The 26,310-nt window shown below is 40.1% G+C and overlaps 1 protein-coding gene and 2 non-coding genes across 5 annotated transcripts in view; 2 read left to right on the top strand and 1 right to left on the bottom strand.

The window, feature by feature from the left end:
• Positions 1-238: 238 nt before the first annotated feature.
• Positions 239-26,310, top strand: part of LOC18422629 (alpha/beta-Hydrolases superfamily protein) — a 40,048-nt gene continuing 13,976 nt past the window's right edge. For 2 of the 3 annotated variants that reach the window (XM_011625386.3, XM_088860553.1), the window contains exons 1-4: positions 239-313; positions 408-517; positions 1,193-1,282; positions 7,073-7,211. In XM_011625386.3, the coding sequence (XP_011623688.1) occupies positions 7,075-7,211 (137 nt within the window). In that variant the 5' untranslated portion in view covers positions 239-313; positions 408-517; positions 1,193-1,282; positions 7,073-7,074. Of the gene's footprint in view, positions 518-1,192; positions 1,283-7,072; positions 7,212-26,310 lie in introns of all 3 variants that reach the window. The other variant, XM_006878481.4, reaches the window with a different exon arrangement.
• On the top strand, positions 16,279-16,365 carry TRNAS-GGA (transfer RNA serine (anticodon GGA)). The gene has a single exon. It is a non-coding gene; the product is annotated as a tRNA-Ser (tRNA).
• Positions 19,944-20,016, bottom strand: TRNAC-GCA (transfer RNA cysteine (anticodon GCA)). Its single transcript has one exon. It is a non-coding gene; the product is annotated as a tRNA-Cys (tRNA).

The following is a 26,310-nucleotide window of genomic DNA, read 5'->3' as shown; positions in this document are numbered from 1 at the left end:
ATTTGCTAGAAACGTTCAGAAAAACCCTCAGCATATCTTTTATTATTTTGAAGGGATTCAAAGGAGATATTTGTCTTTTCCGTTAATAAGGACGAAAATTTGGTTCCATCAAGCGAAGCTGTGTGGACTTGAGAAAAAGCGCCCATGCGTCCGTTAATTTGCCACACAAAACCTCTCTCAGTCCTGCCACACAAACTGCACTCTACTCTGAAGAGAGAGAGGTGGGAGAGAGGTAGCCAATGTGAAACCTACAAAAGTTTAGAGAGAGAAGGAAGACTCGAGAGGGAGGCTTCCTTCTCGTTTCAGAGGCAGAGTAAGAGAGAGACGCTAGAAATTGACTTCCTATTTCTGATTACACAAGTTTAATTCCCATATAACGGTTTGGTTTTGATGGACCTGAATTTTAGGGTTTGTGTGCCACCTTCGCAAGCGATTTCATCATCCATCGCGCCCTTGAGACATTATCTTCCCTGTTCCACCTCCGAATCCTTTTGTCGCAGCAACCGGCTTTTCAGTGGTGACGGATTTTTCGTCAAATATTGCTGTTATTTTTGCTTTGTGATGATTTTTCTGATGCAATACTTTTCCCTTTTTTGTTTAGGGTTTCGGCAATTATACTTGTTATGTTATCTTCTCTCTGAACAATTTTCCTTCTTGAAGTATTTGCATATGGTATCCGTTCTTTTAGTTGTTTTACTTGTTAATTATGGATCAGAACAGTTGTAGTCATTCATAGAGTTGTTTTTTTTATGATAATGTCAGATGTGAAATGTTATGCGAATGGCACTGATGAATAATTGTCATTTGAAGGATTAAACTATTCCTGTTAGCACTCAATTACTAATATATTTGTGATTGTATTCTTCTTTTAAATATATCGCTTATTATTTTTCTACTTAATAAGTTTAAAAAAAATTGAGATGGTTTGTGCTATATGTTCCATTTTTCAGAATAAAATTTACTCTCATTCTTAGTCAGGGATCACATGGATGTAAGAACTCACATGGTCACTAATTTTGTAATAGCCTCAACCAGAGCATTTGAAAAGTGGGCGCTTGAAATTCTGTTCTTTTTCAGTCAGGGACTAAGCGTTTATAGTTGCTCCATTTCTTTACATTTAATTCCTTATTTGCTAAAGAGATGTTTTTAGATGTTGGTGCTGAATGGTTAGTCATTTCTATTTTCCAATCAGGGATTAAACAGTGTGGAATTCAGCGGAGAACTTTCACAGCAGCTAATGTTTCAGCAGGCATCTCATTGTTGACCCAAGCACCAGTTAAAGGTTCATTCTTTGTGAAAAACCCATATTTTTATTATTACCTTGATTATTTATCGTGATTATATCTTAAGTATCACAGAATTCAAATGCGAGCACTACAATATTTGAATTATGTTACTATATTAACAATCTATTTAGGACAACTATTGTGGTTAAATCGAATGTACGTTATCTCTGCTTATGCTAGGGCGTTCCTCGTAAGCGACACGCCGTACGGAACCAAATACAATGATAAATGAGCAAGGGTTAGCTACGGCTTTCTTTAGAAGTGAAGCGCCGCAGTGCCTCCCAATTGTGGTGAAAAATAAGCGAGGGTTCCCGTGACATTCTTGATGAGTGCGGGTAAAGAAGCTAGTACAAGATAATATGATTTGTTTAGCCCAGTGCCTCCCAATTGTTGTGAAAAATAGGCGAGGGTTCCCGTGACATTCTTGATGAGCGCGGGTAAAGAAGCTACTACAAGATAATATGATTTGTTTAACCCAGTGGTTTAAAAATAGCCGAGTCGGTACGGAATCGGCCGATTCGAACCTGGAATCGGTCATCCAGTGTCGATTCTTTTGTAAAACCGGGAATCGCCCGATTCTAGAGAAGAACCGACGATTCTATACAGTGAATCGCTGGATGATATCATGACTCGCTTAGTTGACGTCATGACTCGCCCGGTTCTTGACTCGCCCGGTTGACATCATGACTCGCTCGGTTCTGTGCACGCGCATGACGTCATGAGTCACAAGGGGCATTTTTGTAAATTTTCCCCATTGTCAAAAACATGTGCTCCATCACAAACTCACATTGCTACGTGCGTTTCGCGCGCGACTAGCTTTGGTAGCAAAAGACTCTTTATTGTTACCAAATTTGTTCTGTGGGTTCGATGTGGGACAATTGCGCCAAGGTAATAGCTCAGAAAGAAATATGATATAAGTATTGAGTGACCTCTTTGTATCACAACTTAACATTTGACGTGGTGGTTAGAGCGTTGTTTTAGTGCGCTGGACGTCGCGGGATCAATTCCTGCCTAGGTGCCATCATTCCTTCACAAACAAATTAATTTTTTCCTTTTTACAAAATAATTTTTTTCTACAAAAAAAATAAAAGTTTTATAAAAAATATATTTTTTGTTTAAAAAAAAATAAGGTTCTTGTCAAAAAAAAAAAAGGTAATACAACAAAAATAAAATTTCTTATCAAAAAATAAAAGCTTATTGTACAAAAAATATAAGGTTCTTGTAAAAAAGAAAAAAGCAATACAACAAAATTTCTTTTTCTTGTCAAAAAATAAAATTTTATTGTAAAAAAATATAAGGTTATTCTAAAAAAAAAAAAAAGGTTATACAACAAGTATTCCTTGTAAAAAAAAAAAAAAAAAGGTAATACGACAAGCATTTCTTGTAAAAAAATAAATAAAAAGTTATTGTCATAAGAAATAAAAAGTTATTGTCAAAATAAAAAGATCAAAGGTAATACAACAAATATTTATTGTGAAAAAATAAGAGGTTGGATTTGTTATTATTTGTATAATAAAATAATTATAAAATGTAAACCAACAAGTTCAATTTCAGTATATAACCAACAAGTTCAATTTCAGTATATAATGTTCTTCACCAATTCGAGATTTTGGTGGCTATTTTTTATCGATTAAAACCATCCTTTATTATAGTCCATCTATGATTATATATTTCATCCATGATAATTCTATGATTTTTCTTTTGTGTGATGTAAATTTAATAGTCAAAATAAGTTCATACAGGGAAAAAACATCTCAATATTTACATATTGATGAAAAAATGAAAATTAATAATGTAGTACCATGATTTCTTATTGAATTCCTAAAAAACAACATTTATAATGAATTTTAATAATTTTTTTAGATTTTTTTAAAGCTTAATCCAACTGATTCGGCCGATTCCCGATCCGGATCGCCGATTCACCGATCCGAATGGGTTTTTGGGGTGCCCGATCTGGGCCACCGATCCGTTTTTTAAATTATTGGTTTAGCCAAATGGAATGTAGGACCGCTTACAAGTAAGAGTATGGAACTGGTGGATACAATGAGACGAAGGAGAATAAATACATCTTTTCTGTAGGAAATTAAGAGGAAAGGGGAAAAAGCTAAGAAAATAGATGGGTATATACTTTGGTATATAGAAAAGAATAATAATAGAAATGGCACAGGCATAATTGTAGATAAATAGTTAAAAGATATAGTAGTTAATATCAAGATAGTAGGTTAGACTCCTATTAGTTAAACTTATATCAGGAGAAGAGATAATTAACGTAATTAGTGCTTATGCATTAAAAGTAGGACTAGAGGATAAAATTAAGAGACAATTCTGGGAGGACTTGGATGGACTAGTCCGAGACATACCAAATGGAGAATGGACCTTTTAAGGAGGAAAATTAAATGGTCATGTAGGGAAGGATAATATAGGATATGAAGGGGTACATGGGGGATATTGGTTTGGTGAAAGAAATGTGATGGGTGAGGCTATTCTAGATTTTGTTGTGGCCTACGACCTAGCAATAACAAACACTTACTTTAAAAAGCGAGATAAACATTCAATAACTTATAAAATTGGATCATATAAAAGCCAGATAGACTTATTCCTAGTTAAGTAGAAAGATCAACCATCATGTAAAAACTATAAGGTTATCCGAGGAGAGTTTGACTACGCAACATAGGCTCATGGTTATGGACGTCTACATAAAGAGGTGGAAGGGAAGGGGTCAAATTAACAGGCGTCCAAGAACTAGGTAGTGGAATTTTAAAAATGAGAAAATAGACTTATATAAGGATAAAGCAGTTAAAAAAAAAAAATAGAACTCTGAACATGAGACCAATTTTATGTGGAATGAGATGATTGACTGTATTAAGAAAATGGCAAAAGAAGTTTTAGGAGGAACTAGAGGAAAAAGAAACTTCGATAAGAAAACTTGGTGGTGGTGTGATGAGGTTCAGAAGGCCATTAGTGAAAAACAATCATTATGAAACTTGACAATGTAATAGAAATGATCAAAATTTATAAGAATATAAAAATGCTAAAAAAAATGCTAAACTAATATTAAGTAGTGTTTCAAAAAGCACTAGGTGGCACCTAGGCAGTCCGGGGGTCAGTCCAGGCAGCCCAGTGCCTAGGCGGCCGCCCAGGTGCTAGGCAGTCCACTTTTTGAAACAGTGATATTAAGTAAGGCTGAACTTAAGGCATATGATTATCTATACAGTAAACTGAGAACAAGAAAAAGTGAAAAGATGTCTTCAGATTAGCAAAAATGAGAGAGAAAAAATGTAGGGATCTAGACCATATGAAATACTTTAAAAGTGAGGATCAAATGGTCTTGGTGAAGAATGAAGAGGACAATGCAAGGTGAAGAGTTTATTTTAAAAAATTATTAATGATGAACATAATGAAAATACAATGGTAGAAGGAACCGTTGACATAAATGAGGGCAGAGGTCATTGATACATTCGTAGGATTAAGATATCAGAAGTCAAAGAAGTTTAAAAAAAGATGAAGATAGGAAAGAATTTAAGACCACATGGTATCTCGATAGAAGTGTAGAAGTGCATGGGGGAGATTGGCATTGACTGACTGACCAAGCTGCTTAACAAGGTTTTGAGAACAAAAAAAATACCAGACGAATGGAGGAAATATACTGTAGTACCCATTTACAAGAATAAGGGGACATACAGAATTGTGTGAACAATCGAAGGATCAAACTTATGAGATACACTATAAAGTTGTGGGAGAGAGTAATTGAAGAGCGACTAAGGCATGAAACGAGTGTTTCAGAAAATCATTTCGGTTTTATGCTAGGGAGGTCAACAATTGAGGCTATTTTCCTACCTAGGCAACTGATTGAGAAGTTTAGGGCGAAGGAAAAGACCTCCACATGGTTTTTATTGATCTAAAGAAAGCTTATAATAGAGTACCTTGAGATTTGGTTTGGTGGGTATTGGAAAAGAAATGACCTCCAGATACTATATCGACTTGGTAAGAGATATGTACGAATGAGCGCTAACTGGTGTGCAAACAATTAGTGGTGAAATGAGTGAGTTTTCATTGACAATAGGTCTACATCAGGGGTCAATGTTTAGCCCATACGTCGTTGTCTTAATTATGAACGACTTAACTAGGCACCTACAAGATGAAGTCCCATGGTGTATGTTGTTCACGAATGACAGTTTTGATTGATGAGACCTGAAGCGACGTCAACACAAAGTTAGAACTTTAGAGGGATGCTCTAGAATCTAAATGTTTTAAAATTAGCCAGACTTGGACAAAGTATAAATGCAAGTTTAGTAATAATAAGAGTGGAGATGAGGAAGTAGTTAAGATTAACGGTCAAGAAATACCAAAAAGAGTACACTTTCAATATCTTGGGTCAATAATCTAGGAAAATGGAGAGCTTGAAGAAGGGCATAGAGTTAAAGCTGGGTGGACAAAGCAAAGATGTGTAACTGGAGTTTTACGTGATCGCCGCATATTAATTAAGCTAAAGGGGAAGATCTATAGGACAACTGTGAGAGGTAGTCAAGAAACAACATGCCTATAGGATCAGTGTAGCTGAGATGAAAATATTGAGATGGATGAGTGGCATGACAAGAAGGGATAAAATTTAAAATGAATACATTTAGGAGAACTTAGGTGTGGCTCCAATAGGCGATAAGATGAGAGAAAGTAGATTTCGGTGGTTTGGTCATGTGCAGTGCCGACCCTACCCAGTACAATATCTGTTAGGAGGTGCGAGTTGGTTCAGGTAGAAGGCTCAAAAAGGATAATGCGTAAGCCCAAAAGGACATGGTTGGAAGTAGAGGGAAAGATATGGGGACTTATGGCCTCATTGAGGGTATATCCCTCGATAGAGCAGAATAGCGGACTAGGATTCATGTAGCCGAGTCCAAATAGTTGGAAAAAGGCTCTAATGATGATGATGATGATTTTGGATAAGAATGCTTTGAGATATGGAACACAATTTATTTGAGTAGTTCTGGCCCGGTTGTTTGAGATTTACCGTTTGCTGAAATTCTTCATATATAAAAAGCTATTTCTGATTCTTTTTCTTTTATGAATAACTTTTAGGTGAATTTGAGAAATGGCCCAACATAAAATGAATTCATTAGTTGTACTTTTTTTTTTGTGGGAGAGGGGAGAGGGGGGGGGGGGGGGGGGGCAAAGAGAGAGAGAGAGAGAGAGAGAGAGAGAGAGAGAGAGAGAGAGAGATGGTATTTCCATTTTCTCACATTTATTCTCTAGCAAGAGATTCAGGTGCCTAATTATCAACTCGTGACATGTATTGGAAGATATGTGCCAAGATATTTTATCCTTTCTCCTATCATAATATTCATCCTTTAATGTAGTGGAATTTATGTTTATTTGTGTCATTTTCTTACTTTGTGTTTGCTTTAATTCTTTTTCTTGGGTTTTATCTCATTCTCTTCCTAATTATAACTTAAAATCTTCATTAACTTTTACTTCAAGCTCAAATGTCGTAGAATATACTCTAATTCTTATTCCTGGGTTTTATCTCATTCTCTTCCTAATTATAACTTAAAATCTTCATTAACTTTTACTTCGAACATCCCAATTTTATGCTTTCATGAATCGGTCTCTTCATATGTTCTTATTCTCGAAATTTTACTTGCTATGTAATGCGACTCTTTGTATTTTTATTGTGAAACTTACACATGCTAGCTGAAATCTAGAACTGTATGTGGATGATTACATGTTTAAATGTCTATTTTAAGTTACTGCACATCTCTTTATCCAAACGAGATTATAAAAATTTCTTGCAGGAATGGAAAGATTGCCTTTCAAGCCAGAAGGTTACAACTTTTGGAAATGGCATGGTCATAATATACACTATGTGGAGCAAGGGAAAGGGCAGCCAATCGTTCTTATTCATGGGTTTGGGGCTTCAGCATTTCATTGGAGGTCAGCTATTTCTCTATTTGAATGTTCTTTCTTTAATTTGTAGTAGATCGATTTCATCAGTATTCTTTGGGCTGTGAAATGTTTCAAATGTAGTTATCATATTTCTTCTTTTCCTTGTACTTGGTAATAATAAGAAGGGGTATTACATAACAAAAGCATGCTTTCTACCCATTATGGCAGTCATTCTTTTTGGCTGTAATGTCTAATGTGCTCTTTATAACTAAGCTAATGTGGAGTTTACCAGAGGGACTTTATCCTTTCGTCTTTTTGTCGTTCACAAGTTACTTCAATGAAAGCTCATATAACATCAACTCGTTGATTATCTTATCTTGTATAGTGATGTTAGGATGGAGCCTCCCATTGTGCCCACTAAACCCACCCATAATCACACACTTGTAGTCAGTTTCATGATCACCTTAAAAATATTGGGGTTGATGTAATACCCAGCTGCATGTGAGTGGCAATGTAGCTTGCTGTCCCACTTCTCCTCTTTGATTTTACAGATGGGCCCACTTGGGGCGGGAGTGAAAAAAGCTTCGGGATCGAGAGTGGAAGTGTGGAGTGAGGACAACGACAGAATTCTGTGGTCGAGGGAATGAGTTTTGTACATGAGAAAAATGTAGGGATCAATATCCCTGACTTTTAGGAATCGAGTTCCATATCTGCAAAGGCGAGGATCCCTTACGGATGGGATCGAGTTTCGCCATGTTAGGATCGAGGTTCCTGAAGTTCAAGTATCCAGTTTATTATAAGCTCGGAGCAAGTTTCATTTTAATAACATTTTTAACTTTATTTCACAAACCCAAGTGGTAATGTAAACAAGTATCCCTATGTCTGAAGCAATTTAGTTATGAACAATCAAATGATAGAAGTCCTTTGGGAGGTGGACACGACCCAAGGAATTATCCCCAAGGAAGTTTAGTGTATTTTTCATGACCTCATTCCTTGATAGAACTACAATGCGATTATCCTTTATATCTCATTCCAACTTCTTCCTTTTCTCTCCTTGCCCTTTTTTCTTGCCTTAGTTTGAAACTAGACACAAGTGACAATTCAAAAGGTGTATAAAGTTGTGAACTATAAAATATATAGAAAATCTTGGCATTTAGAAAGTTTGTAGGTCATAAAAAAGATAGAGATACACACTCCATGGTACATGAACCAAAAAATGTGTTGTTGAAAATTGCACTCGAAGCATATGATACCCGATACCATGTCGGAGGAATTGCCGTCCCCTTACTCATGAAACAATGATTTTTGGTATAGGGATCTAGGTCCCATTAATATAGGGTTGAGATCTCTGATTTCCCATATCGAGATCCTTAATAAGGAATTGTCCGGATTCAAGACCATGTGTTTCAGAGCATCGAAACAAGATCTGGGAGCAGAAGCGACCCCTCATTAGAAGATCCCAGTAACTATGGATTGGCCTCTACGTACTCTCGTCATTTTTCAAATGCCCTTGCTATCTCGATCTTGGCATTTTCTAATGCTTTAATGATGGCATACATGGTTGACCATGGATGAGTCTTCTCGCTATCAACCAAGCGCAAAACCTTCATTTGAGGTTTGAGTGCTTGGCGTGAGTACTCCACGCCATTATAAAATTGTGGTTCCAAAACTATGTTAGCCACCTTCTTCCCCTTTCTACTTTTGGCTCACTTGCTCTTATTCCATTCTGCAAAGGAGAGCATAGACTCAAGTCATCCTTTTGGCCCAACATGGACTGGATGTTAAAAAATGAAGTGACAACCTTGTCAAGCCCAGTCTCTCCAACACCCCTTTTATTAGTGAACTTCCTCATTGTCACGAGGATCTGGGTGAACCTCGTCAAGCCCAGGCTCTCAGCACCCCTTTTATTAGTGAACTTCCTCATTGTCACAAGGACTTGGGAGTGGTTACATATAGAAAGAGTCAAGGTCTTTGCTTTCTTGATTGCCCCACTCACGGTGGGGAAGTTGCCAATTGCCACAAACGTGAGGTTTATGCACTATGCCCCGTAAGTGATGCAGTTGAAATGATTGCCTTGAATTATTTGGAGCAATCAGATCGGGATTGGAAGAGGAAGCATTAGTGAGAAATTGTCGTATTATTTATTTATTTCTTAGCAAATCTTTTTTTTTAAAGATTTTTGGATAAAAGAGTCCATTTTTACTGACAGAGCTGTGGTCACCAGCAGCCAATAACCAACGATACAACCATGTTCTAGAGAGAGAAAGTATTGACTAAGAAGAAAATCATCTAGAAAAGAGCACTAGGGGAGCTGAGATCTCCGCCATGCACCTCCAAAAGAGAAAACTAAGATAAAATCTCTCTCTCTCTCTCTCTCTCTCTCTCTCTCTCTTTCTACACATTGAATATTTCCCCCATCGTCAAACTTTCATTCACCAAATACCAAAAAAACCATTACAATAGACATCTTTTTTTCTTTTCAAAAGTTCCTCTTCTCCCAACGTCTATTCCACCCCTCTTAAGAGAAACCTTCTATCCCCTTTGTCTCTCTAAAACGATAAACCTCCTATTTTTCTATTCTAAAAATAAACTTCCCGTAACAAAATGGACTTAGCTTTCTAAAAGTTTGACTTGCTAAAAAGAAACAAAAAGGGTTCTTATTACGAGAAAAAAACTTAAAAAAATAAAGATTTGAAGCGTTTGCTAAAAACAAAAAATAAAATAAATACAAAATATGATAATTTCTCACTAATACTGCCTCTTTTTGTCCTAATTTGATCAATTTAAATAATATAAGTTTATCATCTTGACTGCACCATCATTCAGTATTTGTGGTGGTAGATAGATTCTCCGAAATGGCTCATTTTATCACCTTTAGACAAACTATGGATGCTTTAATGTCGCAAAAAATCTATTTCACGGAGATTGTTTTATGCCATTTGCATTCTGAAGTCAATCAACTCTGACAAAGATGCAAAATTCATGAGTCCTTTTTGGAGATCTCTATGGAAATTGATGGGAAATGAGTTATGTTTTAGTAGCGCTTATCATCCACAAACTGATGGTCAGGCAAAATAGTAAATAAAAGCTTGAGAAATTTATTGCATAGCTTGGTAGGAAATAAGACATAGCAGTGGGATTTGGATTTATTTCAAGCTGAATTTGCTTTCAACAAGTACTAGAATCGAACTACGAAAAGCCCATTTGAAGTTGTCTATGGATATAACCTAAACAGTGTGTTAGATTTGACTTATGTACTTTATGTCGAGAAAGTTAGTGGCAGGTAGAAGACTTAGCTGACCAAAAAGGTAGCAGGAGCATTAGTCAAGCCAAAGGGCATTGCCAGAAACTCATATGCTCCATACCTGGTCACACAAGTGGTCTTTGGTTCATCACCCTCCGCAATCCGCACTTGGTAGTACCCTGATCGTAAGTCCAACTTACTGAAATATCGTGCATCTCCCAGCTGAACAAAGAGGTCGGCCACGAGCGGGATTGGATACTTGTTCTTGATGGTCACCTTGTTCAAAGCTCGGTAGTCGACGCACATCCGCAGTCTTCCATCGTGCTTCTTCTGGAAGAGCACGGGTGCACCATATGGGGCTTTGAAGGGCTGGATGTACCCCGCATCAAGTAAATCTCTGAGCTGCCTCCTCAATTCTTCTAGCTCAGGGGGTGACATCTTTTAGGGTGCAAATGCAGGGTGCTTGGCACCAGGCTCCAACTCGATTTGGTGGTTCACCTCTCGCCTAGGTGGTAGCTGTTTGGGCAACTCATTCAGCATCACGTCCTTAAACTCCTTGAGGACTTGCTCAATCTCTAGGGGCATTGGTGACTCACCATCTCCTTCCTCATTCACCTTCAAGGCTGCAAGGTATGTGGTCTCCCCCTTCTTGAGACCCTTGGTAAGCTGCATTGCTGATAGCATACCCACCTTGCCCTTCTCACCTTTGGCAGCTGTAACCATACATGGGGTCTTGGTGTCCATGATGCTCACTACCCCAAGATATGGCATAGGGGCAACCTTAGCTGCTCTAAGGAAGTCCATCCCCAATATCACTCGGAAATCATTCATGGGCACGGCTGATAAGTTGACGGTTCCCGACCAACCGCCCAACTTCAACTCCACAGCTTTGGCTACTCCTAGCAGTGGCTTGGCTTCGGAGTTGACAGCCTTCAGCCTACTCGAGTCTTTCTCAAGGTGTAGGCCTAACCTCTTGGCCTCATCACCTGAAATGAAGTTGTGAGTAGCACCTGTGTCCACCATGGGCATGGTGCTCCTCCCATTGAGCTGTATGTCTACATACATGAGCTCCTTGGTGGTCTTGGAAGCTGGTTGGACATCCAATGCCTGTGCCTTGATGGCATTGAGTATCCATCTTAGGCTCCTCCTCTCGGTCACTCTCATCAACCTTCAAGGAGTTTAGAGCCTTCCTCTTTGGGCACTCAGCAGCCCTGTGATCTCCATCACAAATAAAACAACCAGTACGGCGTTAAAAGGGCTTACCTCCGCTCTTGTCATCGAAGTTGCCCTTCTTTTCACCTTGCTTGGGGCCTTTTTGCTCGTCTCCTCCACCTTTTCCTTGGTTAGGCTTGGAAGTCTTGCCCTTGGTCGATCCCTCGGCCTTCTTGGTGAACTCAACAAGCTTCTCTGCAGTGGCCAAGGCTGCAACCCGTCCATGAAGAAGTAAAGCTTGTTCTTCTCGTTCATGCTAGAGATATTGAGCATTAGGGCCGTGAATTGGTTCATATAATCTTTTATGGAACCAGTGTGCTTCAACTTCTTCCAAGCAAGATACTCCACATTCTCGGGGAAGAACTAGGCCTTGATCTCGCGCTTGAAATCTTCCCAAGTCTTGACGCTGCACAAGCCTTGGGCGACATCGCCGTACCGTCGTCTCCACCAAAGCATAGCATCATCAGTGAGGTACATAGCAGCTGTACTCACTTTAACTTCCTCATCATCAATCTTGGAGGCCCGGAAGTCTTGCTCCATCTGCCATAAGTAGTTCTCCAACTCTTTGGCATCTCGCGTTCCCTTGTAGCTGTTAGGCTCCGGCACCTTGACCATGCCATAGCCACCGTACGTTCCAAGATAGTAATCTTGGTCCGCATATCCTCCATTTCCTCGTACATGGCATCAACCTTCTCTGTGGTCTCTGCCTTAAGGGCCCCTACAAACCCTTTCATCTCGCCTTTGAGCACGTTCACCATACTCTTCATATCTGCCTCAAGATCATTCAAAGCATGGAAGCAAGTATTAACTTTCTCAAAAGACTCAGTAAGAGTTAGCTCTAGCTTACCAAGTCGATCCTCCATAGCACTTAGCCTTGCCTCCAAGCTCAACTCACGTGAAGGGTCTCGGGATGAGTCACGAGTCTTCCTGAGCTTGGAATCCTTCTCCTTGCCTGACAGTGGTTTATCAACCACCTCAGAAGCCATGAGTCTCTCTCATGAACGTGGCTGTGATACCAATTGTCACGGGGTTAGCACTTCACCTAGCTTGTTCCCCGTGCGGCACTTGCACAAAGCACACACAATGCACAAGTGAGCCAGCTCACTTGCCTCACACTAAGGCAATCTCCCACTAAGGCTACACTCACTCACCTAAGTGGAAAGCACTCAAGAGAGAGGAAAGGCACAAGAGTGGAATAAGAGAACTTGTATTGCTTAACTCAAGCTTGGATGCTTACAACTGAGGAGGTCTCCCCTATTTATAGACTGGAGAGGAACCTTCTAGTACAATGCTTTACACTGTTCTATTCTAGAGTGTTCTATCTCTACATGTTTATCAAAGATATTTACACAGCCTCTTAAGTATCTACAAAACTCTAGAACCCTCTCTGGTTCTACATGACTCTACACAACTCTAGAGCCTTTTACATGTCTCTACATGATTCCACATAATTCTATACAATTCTACATTATTCTAGAAGCTTCTCAAAGTGTAGAAACCTATTTGGCCCCGAATCAAATCGATCTTACACTTAATGGAGGAACGAACATAGGGGCTGGGTTATTGGTGATGGGCAATCTATTCACTTTTGGTTTGACCGCTGCCGCCAGTGGCATGTTGCAGACTTAAGACCCGGAAAAGTTGCGTAGTAATTATGTTCATTGCTACCATCTATTCATGTCTTAGCTTTTGCACTACGTCACACTCCCCCAGACGATAAGTCACGAAGACCTCCCATAGGCAGGCGCTTGGTCATGAACCAAGTAGCTAATCACCAGGTTGGCGTCAAAGACAACCAAACTAGAGTGATCAACCAAGGGTTTACATTGGAATATCGGGTTACCCCAACCTCCAATGCCCTCTGGCCACATCAACCGAGCTATTGCTAACACTCAGTCAATGTGCGGGGGCAGGTCTTACCTGTCCCCACCACCGCTGTTGAACAGCGGACGGTGCCATATAATGAAATTCCTTAATTCACTCTTTTGGTAACGATCGATTTGATGGATCCAACAAACAATGAGAATCACTTCAAAAAGAGTGTGTTCTTCTTCGAATCGCCTCATGATCTTCAACCAATTCTGTGCTTCAATTTAAATACCTGGAGTAAGCGCTATAGCTTGCTTCCAATACTCAGCTGCTTGATCGGACCAAGTCTCTGCGATTTCAGAATCTCCCTGTCGAATGGCCTGTTCTCCCCGGTCAGGATAGGTGGATCAATTCGTTCCCTTAGAACCGTACTTGAGAGTTTCCTACCTCATACGGCTCAGTAGTCAACTCTTTTGGCATTACGTCTTAATCAAATGTATCTAACAAAATGATATTTCTCGTAAATCCATCCCATTTTTCGGAATTAACCAAATAACCAGAAGAGGTTAATTACACGATTTTCAAACTCAAATTTCCATCAATCAAATAATCAGTTTTCTCTCTTCTCCCACCTTCAGAAGAATGAGAAGCTGAAGCATAGATATCTCCATCTCCCTCTACCGTTAAAATTTTTTGAAAGGTAACTATCTCATTTTCGTTCGTATAGAAATTCATATAGAATCTTTGAAAAAGGCCTTTCTCGATAATAAAAGACTTGCTATCTTTGGGATCTGATGCTACAACGCTGCTCAGCACGTTAGTGGATCAACTCTATTACATAAGTTGATTCCTAACTTTATATCTCATATCTTAACATAAGTAAGCAAGTCTTATCGTATTGGCCCAAAACCTCAATCATTGATCTTTACGGTGCTTCCTCTATCAATTGGATCTTTTATCCATAGAAATCAGTATATAGGCCATAACCATTCTCAATATCCCGGCTCCTATGAAGTGTCTTTCTTTGCTACAGCTGATAAAAAGCGTTCCTTTGCACGATGCATATGTAGAAGGTCTTTTTTGTTTTCTTTGTTTTGTTTCTCCTTCTAGTATTTACTAGCGGATTTTCTCTTTCTTTCCTTCTTGACTTTTTGATTCTTTTTCTTATTCTATCATCTTTCTATTCTTTCTATTCTATAGTAGAGATAGTCGCACGTAATGACAGATCACGGCCATATTATTAGAAGCTTGTGGTAAGAATGGATTTCGTTCTAATGCCCGAAAGGAATATTCCAAAGCCTTCGTATGTTCGCCGTTGCTTTTGTGGATAAGTCCTATATTATATAATATATAACTTCAATCATGGGGATCAATTTCTGGTCGCGTAGCTTCATAAGAATTATGTCAAGCTTCCGCATAATTTCCTTCAGATTGAGCTGACATCTGTTACGGTCATTCATTCCATTCAAAGGATCTCCGTTCCAGAACCGTACGTGAGATTTCCATCTCATACGGCTCCTCCCCTTCTCCTCCCCTTCTGTGCATAGTAATAAAAGGAAGAATCTATGGAAAAAAAAAAGATGAAAATATTCTCATTATGTTATAAACTGATAGGGGCTGGTGTTTTTACAAGAAATCTCTAGCCAGCCTTCTTGCAAGAGGCCCTTTCTGAATTTCTTAATACCAAGCGTCTTGGTCCTAGATAAAAATGGTAACTTCCCCCAACTATTTCTTTGTCCTCAACGCTCCATATTTCTAGGAATTAGACACTTCAACGATCTTCGATGGTTATACGGGTATCCAAAGTATGAACGAGATGGATGTTTGTTGTCCCAACCATTCTTGTTAGTCCCCAAATCAAAGAAAGGGATAATTTATAACAAAGTTTTTATGTTGTTGATTTCTAGGTGTAGTGCTTGTTCCCCTATACCGCCTATTGGTACTAGTACAGTTGGATTGACCTGCAATAGAGAACCTATAGGTGTACCCTTTCGCTCAATACTAGAATCAACAATTGAAGCATCTGAGGCTGCATCAATCATGGATACACAACAAAAGGTATTGTTCTATCTACGAACTTCACCTTCACCAAGCGTGGGTTTCTTTCAACAATTTTTTTCTTTCCATCCGGAATTTCTCGTAAGGATGGGAGTGGTAAGTAAAAAAAGAATCAAATCGCACCATCTTTGTAATAGGTAAATGCCTCTTTTTCACCTAAAGTCGTCGGAATGATTCGTAATAAGATATGGGCTACAATTGAAGAGGTCGTATCGAGAAAATTGCCATTTATCCGAGATCTAGGCCTATTTAGCAATCCACTTTACTTTATAATTCTTCTCATTTCCCCTTGGGGAAACTTATCCCACAAACAAAGGAATTGTATAGTATGAAATGTCATGACATAAAAACAAACAAATTTTGAAATAAAACAAAAAAGGTGGACCTTTCACTCAAATTGGTTCTTTTGAACAAGGATAGATACGAAATCTTTGACTCAGATTGGATTGAATTTCAATATTCAAATTGAACAATATTCAAATTTCATTCAATCAAATTAGATATTATACTCTTTTTTTATTTTCTTATTATTATTTCAATTTCATCGAAGTTGAAGAATCAAAGAATTGTCTCTGATAGCTCGAGAAGTTTTTTTGATCCAACCGGAAAAAAAAAAAAAGGTTTTTTTATCCCTCGAGCCTCGAAGGGAAGATCTTTCCTTGACGAAAAGTTTTCTTTTATAATAATATATAATACTATACTAATAGGAATAGATTGGTCGGACTTGTACCGCAATAGCATTAGTGACTCGCAATTCACTTGGTTCTTGGGCCATAATCATAAGATTTTGTAGGAGAGATGGCCGAGTGGTTCAAGGCGTAGCATTGGAACTGCTATGTAGGCTTTTGTTTGCCGAGGGTTCGAATCCCTCTCTTTCCGTACCTTCACCTAATTTACCAATGTTACCTACGACAATGTATCAAATGGCAATCGATAGCATTATTCCAACAGTAATACCTTTCCTTTATAGATATAGAAATTTTCTATTCCTTACTTTTACTGCGGCCTGGTTGTGGTACGGAATAGAATGGAAACAAAGGGAAAGAGCGGACAAGGAATGAGTGATCCAATTGTGTGTTATAGGTGAATATGATAAAAAAGAAAGTGGCAAAATTGTCAGAAGCTTAATTCTTTCTTATTTTAGGTTGAAGTTTGACAGGAATAATATTCTACGACTAACAATTCATTTATTTTCAAACTGATATATTTACTATCTATTATTTGATTTACTAATCCTTTATACTGCAACAAGTAAAGAGTCCAATGTTTTGGAAACTCCTCGTTGGGGGATGAATCCATATGATTTTGAATCAGAGCTGTGGATCTTTTTCTCCCTCGTGGTAACAATATCTCCGGGTTTGCAGTGAGAACTTGGTATATCTACTAGACGACCATTAACTAAAATAGAATATGTCTATGGTTAACTAATTGTCTGGCTCCAGGAATGGTTGAAGCCATACCCAATCAAAAAAGAATGTTATCCAAACGCATCTCGAGTAGTTGCAGTAAAACCTGTCCTGTTGACCCTTTGGCTTTTCCGGCGATACGAACACATCTAAGTAATTGTCTCTCCGTCAGACCATAATGAAAACGCAATTTCTATTTTTCTTCTAAACGAATACGATATTGAGATCGTTTTCCAGAATAAGATTGGTTTCTAAGATCACTTCTGGATCTAGGTCTTTTACTAGTTAGTCCCGGTAAAGCCCCCAGACGGCGTATTTTTTTGAAACGAGGTCCGCGATAATGAGACATAAAGACTCCTTATTTTACAGAATTAACATGAACCTAAACTAAAACTGAACTCAACTATAAACGAATCTAAACCTACTGAACTTGTAGTACTATAAAGAAAGAAAAAGAAAAGAAAGAGGAATGAATAGAATAAGAAATAGAATTCAAATTTGATAAGAAATAAAATTAAGTTAAAAAAAAAAATAGGTAAGTGGGATTTCGTTGGATGAATCTTGAACGAGACACGACCCACATCAACGAAACAACGAAACAATCTATATGGCCCGATCGCAATCAACTCTTGTTTCAAGTAGACAGTTATGGGTTAATTGACAGTTCCAATTCGAATCGAATCGGTATATTTTACATTCATAGGAGTACATCTATGTTTCTACTTCACAAATATGATATTTTCTGGGCATTTCTAATGATAACAAGTGTTATTCCTATTTTGGTATTTCGAATTTATGGAGTTGTAGCCCATATTAGTCAAGGACCAGAAAAGGTCTCTAGTTATGAATCAGGTATAGAACCAATGGGGGATGCTTGGATACAATTCCGAATCCGCTATTACATGTTTGCCCTAGTTTTTTTTGTTTTTGATGTCGAAACCATTTTTCTTTATTCATGGGCCATGAGTTTCGATGCCTTGGGCGTATCCGTCTTTATAGAAGCTCGAATTTTCGTGCTTATCCCAATCGTTGGTTCAGTTTATGCATGGCGAAAAGGAGCATTGGAATGGTCTTAGCTCCTTAATATTCAGACGATAAAAAAGAAGGAAAAGATTCCATTGAGACAGTTATGAAGTCTATGGAGTTTCCCTTACTTGACCGAACAACCCCAAATTCAGTTATTTCAACTACATTGAATGATCTTTCGAATTGGTCAAGACTCATCAGTTTATGGCCGCTTCTATATGGTACCAGTTGCTGCTTTATTTAATTTGCTTCATTAATTGGCTCGCGATTCGACATCGTTATGGGCTGGTAGCAAGATCGAGTCTTAGGCAAACCGACCTTCTTTTAACAGCCGACACAGTGACAATGAAAATGGCTCATTCTTTAGTAAGATTATATGAACAAATGCTTGAACCAAAATATGTCATTGCTATTGGAGCCTATACTATTACAGGAGGAATGTTCAGTACCGATTCTTATAGTACCGTTCGGGGAGTCGATAAGTTAATTCTTGTGGATGTCTATTTTCCGGGTTGCCCACCTAAACCAGAAGCAATTATAGACGTTATAACGAAACTTCGTAAGAAGGTCTCTCGATGAATCTATGAAGATAGAATCACGTCCCAACAGGAAGATCGATGTTTTACTACCAATCACAAGTTTCGGGTTGGGCGCAGTATTCATACTGGAAATTACGATCAAGAGTTACTCTACCAATCGCCATCTACTTCAGAGATACTTTTTGAAACACTTTTCAAATACAAGAGTTCACTATCTTCCCACGAATAAGTGAATTAGAATGTTTTTGTGCAGAATAACAAAGAAAAGGGTAGATCAATATTTAGAAATTTTCTCGTAAATGTAAAATACTCATACAAATACAAATGTGGAAGAAATCAAGAAGATGCAGGGTCGTTTATCTGCTTGGCTAGTCAAGCATGAATTTGGGCTTCAATTACCAATTAATAGAAACTTGACAAATTAAGTCTGAAGATTGTTACTCCATTGCTGTCATTTCATATGTCTACGGTTACAATTACCTACGTTCTCAGTGCGCTTATGATGTAGCACCAGAAGGATTATTAGCTAGTGTGTATCATCTTACGAGAATACAATATGGTGTGGATCAACCAGAAGAGGTATGTATAAAAGTCTTTGCCCAAAGGAGGAATCCTAGAATCCCGTCTGTTTTCTGGATCTGGAAAAGTTCTGATTTTCAAGAACGGGAATCTTATGATATGTTGGGAATCTCTCATGATAACCACCCACGCCTGAAACGTATCTTGATGCCTAAAAGTTGGATTGGTTGGCCCCCTACGCAAGGATTATATTGCCCCTAATTTCTATGAGATACAGGATGCTCATTGAATGATAAAAAACTAATATCTGCTTCTACGACCCAGATATTAAAAAAAATGTTTACGTTCTAGATGAAACAGAATGATTGGGCTCTCTTCTCATTCGTATCATGATGGGATAAAAAAAGCTTCATTTCTCTTCCTCTATTCTATCTGGAAGATATCTATTTGGGAGGAGCAGAGCCGATAGGATGAATCAAAAGAGTTCTTTTTATGTATAATGACTATTTATTGTGCCCATCGCATTAGATGGGCCCTAGAAAGCAATGGAGGATAGAGCGAAGGAATATGAAAATATAAAATGAAGAAAAGAAATGAAAAGGGATCAGATTTGTACTTCTTTCAAAAAAAGAATTCCTGTCTATTCTTACCCTTCAACCCTTCTAGACAAACTATCTAGACAGACTAGACTTATGCGTCTTTTGGCCCGGATATGTATGGAGTATTAACATTCTTTTGGAGCGAGAAGAACGACGGTATGGACAAACAAAAAAGAAAGAAGAAAGAACATAATTGAATTCTCTTCTTAATTGAATTCTTCACCGATCTACAAGGATCGGAGTTTATATATATATACACCTAGATGGAGAACTACGTATCATGATCTAGACTATTAACAAATATGTATCCCTCCATATCGATTAATTTGTATATGTATATATAGTATCTCTTCAATACATTAACCACATGCCAGGCACCAGATTTGAACTGGTGACACGAGGATTTGCAGTCCTCTGCTCTACCAGCTGAGCTATCCCGACCATACCCTACGAATTGCATCATTGTATTAGAGCACCTAAACCTATATCAATGAAAGTAACTGAACTAAATATTACAAAATATTACCTGGATCTACAAAAGTTCTGATTTTGGATTTGACCCTTTCCTTTGTTTTGTAACGCTAACGTACTGTGAATGATTCAATCATGGTGATTTCTTGTCCATATATGTTCGTTTGTACATAGATTGTATTTATCACAATAACAACACTTGTGGTAAGAGGAAGAATTTATGCTCGGATGTATTTGTGAAACAGTAGAGTAAATGAGAAACATACCTAATTTAGTTTAGAAAGGCTGACGAAAGAGACTTACACAGTTGATTAATTGAAAAAAGGTTCTTGTCAAGACCGGGAACATGAAAAACACTTGGAAGAGAGATAGAGGGAAAGGAAATAGAACCAACTCCTTGAATAGGAATTGAAGCTCCATTAGCCGTTCCTACCGAAAACTATGGCCAGAAAACTTGCCAAGAGAATGGAAGTCCGAGGAAGAGCCCGTCATGTGATGGGAGGCTACAGAGTCAATCACCCACGAAGATGATGGACGAGAAGTGGAAGTGATACCCGCTGTGCATGCTGAGTGGTGAGAATGAGAATCTGGTTCCTTGGGACTATCCTTCTTCTTAGAGAGATAGAATTGAGCAAATTGTTCTAACACATCAGAGGGGATTTGAGAGGTAAAACCTTCCTTCTTTTCAAAATTGATAAGCCTATAAGTTAGTGGGGGGGGGGGGAGGGGGGGGGGGGCTTTTGGAATCAGAAAGAAGTTAGTCGGGTAGTGCGCATGAAGGAATGGTTCCCTATCTGGCTGCCTTTATCTATCTCAGCCGGGGGGCTGTAATGAGAGAAATTCCTTCCCCTTTAGATTAGTAAGTCACCGTCCACTTCCACAAGCGGGTAGGGACAGAAAGAGATATGGGGCCATCTAATCCAAACCATTAGTATGCCGAGAATCAAATCTCTTACTCCCGGAAGGAGTCGTATTGAGAAGTTGTTCAGATGATCGTCCCATTCATTTGATAGGTGGCCGTGGGCCGGCATGTTGGATCGAGAAGATAGGGCGTCTAGGCCTATAAGTTTTTGGGGGTGGGAGATGCAGCTGGCGATAGACTTTCCAATTGAACATGCTTCGGGCGGTTTCTTACTCCCATTTGAGAGAACATACTCTTCGACATCGTCCATCATCCTTGGCCTGGCCAATAGTAGCCCCCAAAAACAGGGCCTGCGATGCGTTCCTGGGTGACCGGCCCATAGAGTGTCGTGGCAATCCTGAAAGAGTTTCTTTCTAAAATCTCCAAACTTAGGCACGAAAAGTCTTCCCTCCATCCTTGATCCAAGCCGATTTTTGCTTGCATTCTATAGCTTGGTGCAAAAGGCTCCCCGCGGGTCCCCCATCTCGAATACGATGCGGTAGGGTACTCGAGACCTTGCTTGTTGGTGGCTGCCACTTCCTCACATTGAATTTACACCAGCTTTGCCTTCCTATCCAACTTACTTAAGGCATCCGCGACCTGGTTGGTCCGTCCAGTCCAGGCTTATACCCAGCTACTAAAAACCTGCTTTATTAGCTGTTGATCCCGAATATATTGAAGTAAGGGTCAAGGGAGTTGTTTCTATCGATCCGGCACCAACGACAACAAAGACTAATTTCCCTGTTCCAGATCGAAACCCAGAAGCAGATCTAGCAAGGTGGACTCGTTCATGTCGTTGATGGAACAACCAATTCTGTTTCTCTTTTTTCCTATTGAAAGCACCTCGCTAAGCATCCCTTCGCCCAGTTTCGAACCAGTACAAGCACCAGATACAGCAGGTCAGGATCCAGAGCAACCGGATGGATACGAATGCTTTGATATATTCGATTGCAATACAAGACGAGTAGGAACCGCAACCAACAACTGCCGAGCTCTGTTGTCGACAGGCGAGGCGAAACTGCCTTTCCCTTTCATGGAGGTAAAGAAATCTCCTTCCTATGCGATTCATTAGGGCTTAACAAACACCCGCTAAAGAAAACACACATTAACAGATATATTTATATCTGAACTCATCTATAGGGCAGGGCACGCCTCACAAAGATAGGAGATAGGAAAGGTTCACACCTCACAAGAGAGAGATGCGAGAGATGGAATTTGAGTCGATGGGGGGGCAAAGCGGTGGGCCACCCCCCATGCACATTAGAAGAGGAGATGTAGTTGAAAGGGAGGAGGTGCATCAAGCTAGGCCAACTCGATCCCGGATGAGGTAACCCCCGCCCGACTCCTATTGTCCAGACGTTGGTCGTACGATTCGTACTAGATCTAACCGGTCGTACGATCCCATACTAGAAAAACTACTCCCTCCTCCACGTTCTTGACAGCCTGTCCGCCCTGCCCCGCCTCGCCTAAAGGGCAGGACCAGGGGAATGACTGCGTCTAACCGAGAATTCTCGGGGCTAGGCGATCAAACAAAGTTCTAGCTCCTCCAATATTACGCTAGGCGTGGGGAACATACCAGCACTAATCAGGCGAAGAGTCCCCCACCGAAAACTCACAAGAGAACTAGCACGCTCCTTAATGGCGAGACACTTGGATCCAAACCAGGCCGGCCTACAAATGCACGCGCAAGATCATAGAAGAAAAAGGAATGGAATAAGAAGAGGGAACTAGACGAAGAGGCTAACAAGAAAGGGAAGTAGGACGCTAGCGATTTGAACGAGTGCGCAAAGGCCTCCCAACCAAAGTGAACATATTGAAGAAGATGAACGTGATGTATATGTATTATTTACCTTCATGGGCAAATGGAACTACCGAGACAAGAAGGGCCAAATGAGACGCGAGCAACCGAACGAAAGCTCTCTGTGTTCATTGGCCTTTCTCAACAAGATCACAAGCTTAAAGCCACCAAGGCCTAATCTTCTCAGCTCGTAGAATAAACCGAGGCGCCCTACTTTCTCCATCTCAATATTGAAACGAATCCTCAAAGCGTGGGAGTGTAGCAGTCCAGCCAAAGGGTTGCAAGTAGTGGCGTAGGAAGCCTTTTTCTCTATACCTCACCGGCTCTCGCAAAACAACTTGATGCATGCCAGGGGAGGGCTTTGCCTACTAATAGCAATAGTCGAGCTATTCTTAGATTCGAATTCTCCCCCGTCCCTTCCCTTCGATTTTGTCATTTCCCCCATATGCTGACTGGCATCATTCCTTTATTACTTATGAGCGTTGCGTTGCTCTAACCGCCTCTATCATGCCATGCCGGCTGCGACGCTCCTCCATCATAGGATGAGAGAGCCGGCTTACACTCTTGAACCAAAGAAAGCCGACAGCCCTTGCTTTGCTCATGGCTCGCTCAGTGCTTATGCACTTTGCTTCGCTGCTTCGCCTTGCAGAGCAAAGCAGCTTTCCAGCCCCGAGATCGAGGCCCTTCGCTATGGCTACACTCTCTTAGCAAGCCAAGTAACATGGCAGCCGAACTGAACCAGCCCTGGGACTCAGCATCAAATCCGGAGTGTCCGTTCTGTATGTAAGACACACCTATCCTGCTAGATCACTAACAATCAAACACAAACCTCCCTTGTTTGTAAGGATGAAGAAGATGTGGTTTTTTAACAATGACATCGACATATAGAAATGAATGAAGAATTCACTACTTTAGAAAGTATATAGAATTTCTAATAACAGTTGAGCCCTTTCAGTAGCGAAGAAGCGGGGGAAATATCTCACTGCTCGCGAGCGAGCTTCAACCTAAAGAGCTCCTTCTTGGAAAGAAGGGTCATATCATACCTAGCCCCCACCTACTGTACAGTAGAACAGCCGTTCACCAAGTCACTTGATTCGTGCTCGAGGACCTTAACCTTAAGTACCATACTATTCGAGAGCAGAAAGGGGTAAAGCGGCAAATCAGATTCCCCGTAGCCTAAAGGAAAGGGTCTCGGAGAGAGCCGAGCTAGCAATGTCTTGCCAGCGAGCTATGTATAGCAGAGCTACAGTAGCTATCTCCCATTGATTGGTACATGGGCCGGGCCACTGTTTCGTTTGGTGGACTGACCTTCTCATTCCAAGGGGGGCTATGACATCAAATTCATATTCGTTTCAGGAGGAACACAAATCGTGCACTTGGCAACACTATCTCCATTGGCATCCTCAGGACCAAAGATGAGTTGATCGACGCCATTTCACTGAAAGGGATCTTTTATGAACATCACCGGGCACTATCTGTCAAATCAACAACTTCCAGTTGGTTATTCTCTCTCTATGAAAAGGTAGGAGGAAGACTAAATGTTCACCATCTTGCTAATATGGGAGTCGGGACAACTAGCTTTCTCCTATATCTTCTCACCGGATTTTCTTTTGAGTCTCGTTCCGGCAGCTCGGAGCAATGGGGGGACCGGGCGGTGCATGCTCAAACTTCGACCCGCTCATAGCGGGGAGCAGGCGAGCAGCCGTAAAGCTGTGTAATTACCCCCCATTCATAGAATTGTCCCTCTAGGTGGAGAGAATGACTTTGAATAATCACTTATACATACGAACGTATCATGATTATGTTGAAAGTGACAGATTTGGTCAATGACTTCGCCGTTGTCTCTCAGAGGAATTGTTTGTAAAATAAAATAAAAACACAATGGATGCCCATTCGCTTATGTGCTGATCTTTTAGATTCATAAACTAGTCGTTCGCGATGTCACTTAGGGTAGCAGGGAACATTGTAACCTGTGAGTTTGGGCAGTAGCAATCAAAATTTCTCGTGACAGTTGCATGTCGCGTCGGTCCTTCAAATGTAGGCTGTTTATGCTTCCTTTGAATGTGACAAAGAACTGTTGCTCTGTTCGGTTCTTCTTCTGGACAAAGGTACTCATAGGAATGGTGCTTTCCTTGCATTTGTATAGTTACGTTCCTCTGAGGCGGGTGTTGGTTGAATTGAAGAATGTCCCTAGGGTGGAGAATTCTTCCAAAAAGTAATTGGTAGTGCTCTCTTCGGGCTGTTTATCAGGAGTGGGGATCTAAGTCTTATCTGGTTTAGATGTGGTCACAGGGGTTTTTGCCATCCATCATGTAGGAGATTGGTATTTTTTTAGTATTTGCAAAGGGGATTTTTGTCGTTGGGTTAGCCGGTCAGTTTGAACGCGATAACAATCTGTCCACTGGTAGGCTGTGGTAAACTAGTTGTACACTGAAGGAAGGTGAACATGACCGAGGGAATAGAATACACGAGTAGTACACATAGCACGAGAATCAACGAGTTGTACATCTAGTGGACATCAGTGAATGGGCTGTACAAGTTTTACATCCATTTTGGGGAGAAAGGGGTTACTGTTTAGGTAGGATGTGTACATCGGGTAACAGTTTAGACTGGCGGTTACTTTTAGGTACTGATTCCGAACAATGACTTCAGTGAGATAATAGGGTGGAAAATAGGTGGTGAACGTATTAGGGGTATTTTTCAAATCTGTTTTTGGCGGGTGAACTAATGACAACTTTCGGACTTGAAGGAAATGATTGTGATTTGGACTAGTTTTGTTTTGGCATTACAAAGGTCATAAACAGAGCCTGTTCGTTCCTCCCGGTCTCGGAACCAGAGATCCACAGGGTGGTCTTTGATAGCAAAAGCGAGAAAGCCCCAGACCGGTTCCAAGTCAACATATGAAATAAAGACTTTTGTCTATTCAAACACGATCTGGTTAATCATGATATGTATGTTAGGATAAATTGGAGACGGGTTCGGTTTCCTTTCGAAAGCCTTTCCCTAAAAAAACCTTTTTTTTGTGGCGATCGATAGACCAAGTTTCTCATTCCGCCGGACTACTTTATGCCCTTCATGGCTTAAGGCATGGGCAGCTAGCTTGAAATAAAAACCATAAAGAAGCTTTAGGCAAGCTAGGTCTGCGACAGGTTGTCGAGATTTACCTTCATTGGCCGGCGCGGTGCTTGAAGTGGCAAATGGAAAGGACTTAGACGAACTCGTCCTCCCGAGAAGATGACCATCACGCTTGATGAAACCTCTCCTATTTTCAGACTAAAATTAGATAGAACGCTTGTCTGGGGGGAGGTGAATGAGGGTTGTTCCGGCACCATGCAAAAGCTGTGCGAGTTGCATGCATGGGAGCCACAGAGAGTCGAAGGCTAAAAAGAAAAATACATTGCTCTAAGCCGGCCTCACGATTCTCTAAGAGCCAGTTCGGGTCATGAGCAATATTTTGATTTATCCATGCTTTTTCTCTATGCTTATTCGGCGAAATTCTCTTCTCCGACTGCTCGCACTATATGGTTTTGGTGCACGCCACAGTCTTAGCCCGGGACAACTTTTC

This window comes from Amborella trichopoda, chromosome 3, assembly GCF_054954075.1.
Source record: "Amborella trichopoda isolate Santa Cruz 75 chromosome 3, AtrichopodaSantaCruz75HAP2 v2.0, whole genome shotgun sequence".
Lineage (NCBI taxonomy): Eukaryota > Viridiplantae > Streptophyta > Magnoliopsida > Amborellales > Amborellaceae > Amborella > Amborella trichopoda.
This window is presented reverse-complemented; position numbering and strand designations above follow the sequence as displayed.